Consider the following 6,318-nt stretch of genomic DNA (forward strand, 5'->3'; position numbering starts at 1 on the left):
GCATGAATACGATAGCTGACAACCTTGCCCTAGCAGGGCAACCCGTGAATGATGATGAACTAGTTCAGATTGTGTTGAACAATCTGGGACCAGCGTTTAAGATGATAGTTAGTGCGGCTCAAGCTCGTGACACACCCATTACTTATCCCACCCTTGAGGCCTTGCTGTTGACAATGGTCCGCAGAATGGCGGACCAAAATCCTCCTGTGGTTGACAATGTTTCAGTGAATGCTTTTGTGGCGACCAGAGGCCACGGTGGTGGGCAAACTCGTGGCTTGGGCAGAGGTGGAGTCCCATCAAACCGTGGTGCATCTCTCAACCAACGAGGTTTTAACCCTAATAACAACATCAACCAACGTAATGCATTAGGTAATACTGAAAAATTTGTTCCAAATGGTGATAGGATTGTGTGTCAAATTTGTGGCAAACCTGGGCACCCCGCACTTGATTGCTACCAAAGGATGAATGGTGCATATGAAGGTAGAATTCCTACCAAGCGTCTCTCAGCAATGGCGTCTTCCTCTCCTATCACTCTCAACAAGCAACCAAATGGAACATGGCTGCTTGACACGGGTGCAAATGCACATATCAAACCTTGCTTTGTACACCCCATGTAAATCTGTATAAGAATCATGTGCTGATTAGTGGCAAATCATCAAAGAAATTCACCCAAACCTGCGTGCAGTTTATCCTTCTTTCTGCTTTTGATTATTCTTTTACAACTTGAAACCAAACTCTGTTTCGATTATCTAGATGTTTTTGTTGAACTTGAAGCCGAACTCTGTTTCCACAAAGAAAATAAGTAAACTCTCCGGTTATGCTTTGGACAGAGTAGTTAAACAGATGCGCCTTGTTCACCAAAAAACCCTCTACGCTAACCCAGAACGCTGTTTATAATTAGGACAATCGGATGCATAAAATATGCAAAACCAGCATATCGATCAGGTACCATATTCTCTTTTAACATAGCCTGCTCTCATTTTATCAACGTGACCATATATACTTGATAGTCAACATTGGACATTGCATAACACGTTGCTTGTAACTCAAGAAGGCCATACCTCCACATCTGTTTCCTTTGCCGTAGGTTTTTCATCTGCATGATCAACGTTTGACATGATTGGCAGAAGCATCACTTATCGTCTATTTGCAAATTATTCTGCAGGCAGAGACTAAATGTTCACAAATTTGGATTCCACCCACCGAACCAACACCAGACGAACTCGTTCTCGAATGTTCAGCAGGGTGATACGGAGCAATATTTCATAAAAGTTGGACGTTATTCCACTGGACGAAAACAGGACCGTCCGGCTAATCAAGCAGGCTATGCTTTTGACCCACATCCTGCTCGGTTCTATGGCGAGGTACGATCAAGGCGGTGATGCATCATCATCATCACATATCTGTCTCAGCGGACTACATATCACCGTCAGCTTCGCCATCGGCCTCTTTCGTATTTTGCTTTCCCAGTTCGTAATGACAAGTCGATATTTCATACTTCTTTTAGATTCTTATGATTTATCAAGGAAGTAGTTTTGAATTTTGACGATAAATTGTATCTAGAAATATTTCAACTTTGATGTAGCATTACAAAAATCAATACATGCGATGCGAGAGATACAACTCGAATTTGCAGAAATATTTTCCCTACTTCACTACAGATACCAGGAAAATTTACTTTTTAGGTTAGAAATCAATGATATTGATAGCTCAAGATTGCAGTCAAAAGTTTCTACTCCCTTTTCAGTAATCTGAGCACTCTTTTTATGTACAGAAATACACTATGCATGTGTCTGATACTGGTAGACCACAAATTATGCAAATACCTCCTCAATCAATCCATCTAAAACCAGTTTCTCGATGTCACTCACTAATTGCTCCACTTCGTATCTCGAAAATCCGTTCCTCCAACCCGAATCCCATGCCCCGTTCACTACTCTGCACATAATGTCGCTCTCCAACATCAAATACAGACTGTCCGCAAGAAGCCTCTCACCGGCAAGCTTGCTGTAGTTTCGCATCTTCTCAATCCCATAACACACTTCCTCCACCAACTGGTCCACAGATATGCAAATTCTTGGCTTGCCTTGACATGTTAGTAGCAGAAGATTGACTGTTTGCGAATCACGAACGCTCTTGCACCTGATGAGCTCGTTTGCGCAATCTAGAAATAGTCTTCTGTCGGATTCCTCAAAATTATAGATGGAAGATGTCTGTAAGATTGTAGGGCTGTTCATGTTAAGATCAAAAAGCTCCTCCGCAAGACTAAGAAATGAGGGATTGCTCAATAGAAAATGTCCGAAATTTTCTCCACTTTCAAATGATTTGCCATTCTCTGCACTCCGACTCATGTGTTCTGAAGCTTCTTCTGCAATTTTGGTTTCTATTTCTTGTTTAGGGCTCAGTGGTGTGGCATCACATACAGAACCTTCGAAATTACTGCAATGTCCTGCGGTTAAAATAGGAAACAGGTTAACTAAAATCAATATTATGATCATCGAACTGATCTGAAATTTTGGTTAACTGAATATAAATGTGTTCATAAACTGGATAATGCAGGCTCGAAATCACCATGCGGATACTAGAGCAGAAATTTATAAACTGGATAATGTTCTCAAACTGATGACTAATTTATCTTCTTCCTGGTCGCATTGAGGTTACAGGATTACTTAGCTAATGTGTGCACCTAGACATTTGGAGTTGTAAAAAATCCTGCAGTTGTGATCCTCCTCGCCCGGTTGCTCCGGCTCCCGCTCCTGTCCCTAAAGTGGTTCGTTCCGGTCGCGGCCGAGAGGCTTTTTCCTCTATCTCTGGTGGAACCTTACGTAAATCCAGAGCTGATAGAAAGCTCTGGGCGCCAGGGCCAGAAAGTCCATTGGACACGAGACGAGTTGGCATGGCCCGTCGAGTTCTGGAACTTAAGTCTTACCGTGAGGTTTCCCCCTATCTCTTAAAGACTTCTCAAAAACTACCTAAACGCCCTTATGCGTTCTTGATGCTTCATGATTTTGTAATTTAAGCAAGTGCTTTTAGTTTTGCTCGTGAATAAGAGATGTTACTCTCTAATTTTCTTGTCAATGTACGTACTAATAAAAGCGCTAACGAGCAAGAAATGATGTGGTAACTCCCAACGTTTTCTTGTCAATGCACGCTCTAATTTTTAACCATACTTAATAGTCAACATTGAACATTATATAATCAAGTTACTTGTTTTTCAAGAAGGCCATACCTCCACTTTGAGATCCATAGGCATCTTTTTCTTCTTCCTTGGGGTTTTCGTCTGCAAGATCAGCGTTTGACCTGATCGGGGAAGCGTCACTTTTATCATCCATAATAATTCTCTTCTCACTTTCTTCACTCACAACATTTTTGGTCTGCAAAATAGAACATTACTACATTAGTATCTAAATTATATTTGTTTGAATAAAAAAAGAAGAAATTTTCTAAAAAGATTTTGAGACAAGGAATACTTACAACTGATTTAGCTACTGTAGGCTCTTTGGCAGACTTTTCCTTCCTCAAGTGATTCCTTTTCCGCTCGTTTGAGTTCGACGCTACATTCTGAGTTGAACGTTTCGCGATTGTGATTGTGGCAGTATTTGGTTGCCGAGAAATTGAATTCTTTGTGATGTTTGATCCAGATTCATGCTTTCTCGCCTTTGCAGATGTCAATTTATCTAGATCTTGAGATTTCAACACATTTTTAGATTTCTCTATATCTTTCTCTGGTGAATTCCTGCTAACAGCAGTCACCTTTTGGATCTTATCAACCTTCTTGTCAATTGCCTCCTTCCTCTGTGGTTTGTGATCTGCAGGATGAGAAGCTTTCAACTTTCTCGAAGCCTTTTCTTTCGTCTTGGCCTCTCTTTCCTCGGGTTTCTGTGCTGCCACTTTCCGGTTTTTAGCTCTTTCTTCCTGGTCAAGCCTTTTGCTTGGAGTATCGTCTGCTTTCATCTTTTGGTGCATTTTTTCAGACTTCAAAGCTCCTTCTTTTGTTCCCAAACTTTTTAGCATCTCTTTGGTGTAGAAAGCTTCCTCTCCCCGAACCAATGGCACACGAGGTTCCTCCAGTTCCATCGATGAAACAGAAAGAGGCCTTATAAGCACAATGGGAGGGCTATCACGATTAAGTCTTTGGGAGGAATCCGAGTGATTGGAATGAAGGAAATCAGGCCTATGCTCTTCCACAGAACTGCCTTTCAAAAGTCCTTTAAATCGCATCGTTTCAAGAACTTCCCTCAAAGTCCTATCTTCGTGATCAACATTTTGAGCTGAAGTTTGAGGCTTCATAACCTTAGGCCTGTCGATGTCAAACATAGGTCTCTGCTGACTTGAAAGAATCTTCTCACCCTCGTCAATCTGTTTTTTAGGAGCTGCCTTGGAAGATCTCGAGGGGTACTCTTCTATTCCCATGAGCTTGGCAATCAGACTTGGGCCTTTCCCCGCCTTCTGCGGAGCAGCTGAGGTTGCAATGGTGGAATCACTAGTGGTGTGAAACATAGAACTCTGGCTTGAGCTACTGGATGGAGTATCCAAACACGAATCCATATTTCTTCGAGGGAAAAAAGTATACCCCTTTTCGACAGATTCTGTATTTTCCACCAGTTGCTGCCTCGCAAGGCTGTCTCTGATCACCTTCTTAAGCTCTTCATTTCCACTCCTCGAAAACCCATCAGCAGAACGCCGCAGTTTTTCAAATTCCGTCACAGAATTGTGTTTCTGTTTCAAGTGAGACATGTACTGGGAAGCTTCTTGCAACTTGCCAAGCATGACAAGAGAATCCTGCAGATCAAGAGCTCCTTTCAACAAGTCTTTCGCAATGTCTTTCGGCTGCTGCCCTTCAAACCTAATCCCATTCGACCAGGAATCAATCGTGCGGTTCAGCTTCTGAGCTCCTCTGGACACTTCCATGAGCTGAAAAGCCGAAGGGCTCTGATACTCCCCTGTGATCACAACACCCTTCTCAGCCTTGTGATCCAAACTTGTTCTCGAGTTCTTCGATTTTCTTCGACTTTCCATCTTCTTCTGCTCTGTTTTCGGGGAACCACTTTTCGATTTTCTAATCATCCCACAATCAACAACTCCTTTTGGATCGTCACATGTGACAAATGATCTGTACACAGCTGATCTCAGGCCGTCTTGAGGCATATTCTGTGACACAAAATGACAGTCACTAAAAGTCAGAACATGTCAGATGCTGCCAAGAACTCTAAAATCCAATTAAAAAACTCTCAAAATTACAAATAAATCATCATGTGAGACAGCATGAACGTACATGGTCTTGGATATTCTAGTCAATTGTTCCGAAAATCGCCCGTAGTGGACATGAATTACACTTGGTTGGTTCTGTTTTGCGGAGTGAGACAGGCCAAATAAACAATTAGGTGCTGCCAGCATAAACAATAAACAAAGATGAACACAAATAGATGGCAGATTCTGTTTTTGAAAATTTCAAATGTGATGCTGGATTATTCTCGTTGATGCTTGAAGATACTGAGAAACCATGCATACACAGAGAGAGAGAGAGAGAGAGAGAGAGAGGCTGTTACTGAAATTTGGAGGTGAAAGATCTGAGCATAAAAAATCAACTGAAGTTTTGAAGAAAAAATATATCACCCGTCCAATTCTATATCTTGCATAATGACATATACGAGAATATCAACATTAACAAAAGCACAAATGTCATGATCCAATTAGCACAAATCACCCAAAAAAAACTGTAAGCCGCTTGTAACTGAGCATTCACTCTATCCTGAAACAACTGCTGTAATAAAAAAACAAACAAAATACCAGAAAAAATCCATGCACATCTGATTTTTTTTTGTTTTACCTGAATTATGAGGCTTTGATTTCTCAGCATTGATCAAATTCAAAACCTGTCTGAAAATCCCAGCAACTGCAAGTGAGCTTTAGCTAGCAGTGACTCGACTCAGATCCAAATTACAGGAGCAGAGGTGAGCAGTTGGTGCTTTGACTTTATGGAAGTTGAGTGGAAGCGTACACGCTTGAAAGTTCACAGCAAAAGCAAGTCTCTAAGATTTGGTGCTTTTTTTTCCTTTGTTTATTAGACAAGAAAATCGTTCAGGAGATTGTGGGTGTCATTAATCGGTGCATTTGGTTTTTACTCTTTTGTCCTACATAAATCCAAATCACACAATTCCAGAAATGCTAAGAATATTATCTCAAAATAAAATTCTTTATGAACTCTCTATCGATTTATATTTTATGCATAATGTTTAATATTAACATGACAATTGACATTAAACTATGAAGTACCAGGGAATTCAAAGAAGATCCCACTGTTGAGAGAGCCTCCTT

At 41.0% G+C, this 6,318-nt stretch overlaps 1 protein-coding gene across 2 annotated transcripts; it reads right to left on the reverse strand.

The window, feature by feature from the left end:
• Positions 1–1,533: 1,533 nt before the first annotated feature.
• On the reverse strand, positions 1,534–6,093 carry LOC137747877 (uncharacterized). Of its 2 annotated transcripts, none has more exons than XM_068488015.2 (5): positions 5,831–6,093; positions 5,276–5,346; positions 3,475–5,151; positions 3,230–3,374; positions 1,534–2,449 (listed from the first exon to the last, which is right to left on the reverse strand). In XM_068488015.2, exons 3-5 carry the CDS (start codon positions 5,146–5,148, stop codon positions 1,815–1,817), a joined length of 2,454 nt encoding a protein of 817 aa, XP_068344116.1. In that variant the 5' UTR covers positions 5,149–5,151; positions 5,276–5,346; positions 5,831–6,093; the 3' UTR covers positions 1,534–1,814. The 2 variants fall into 2 exon arrangements, with proteins under 2 accessions (XP_068344116.1, XP_068344118.1); XM_068488017.2 differs by having other exon boundaries at positions 5,276–5,387; positions 5,831–5,994.
• Positions 6,094–6,318: the final 225 nt, after the last annotated feature.

This window comes from Pyrus communis, chromosome 15 (assembly GCF_041283825.1).
Source record: "Pyrus communis isolate YQ-2024b chromosome 15, ASM4128382v1, whole genome shotgun sequence".
Lineage (NCBI taxonomy): Eukaryota > Viridiplantae > Streptophyta > Magnoliopsida > Rosales > Rosaceae > Pyrus > Pyrus communis.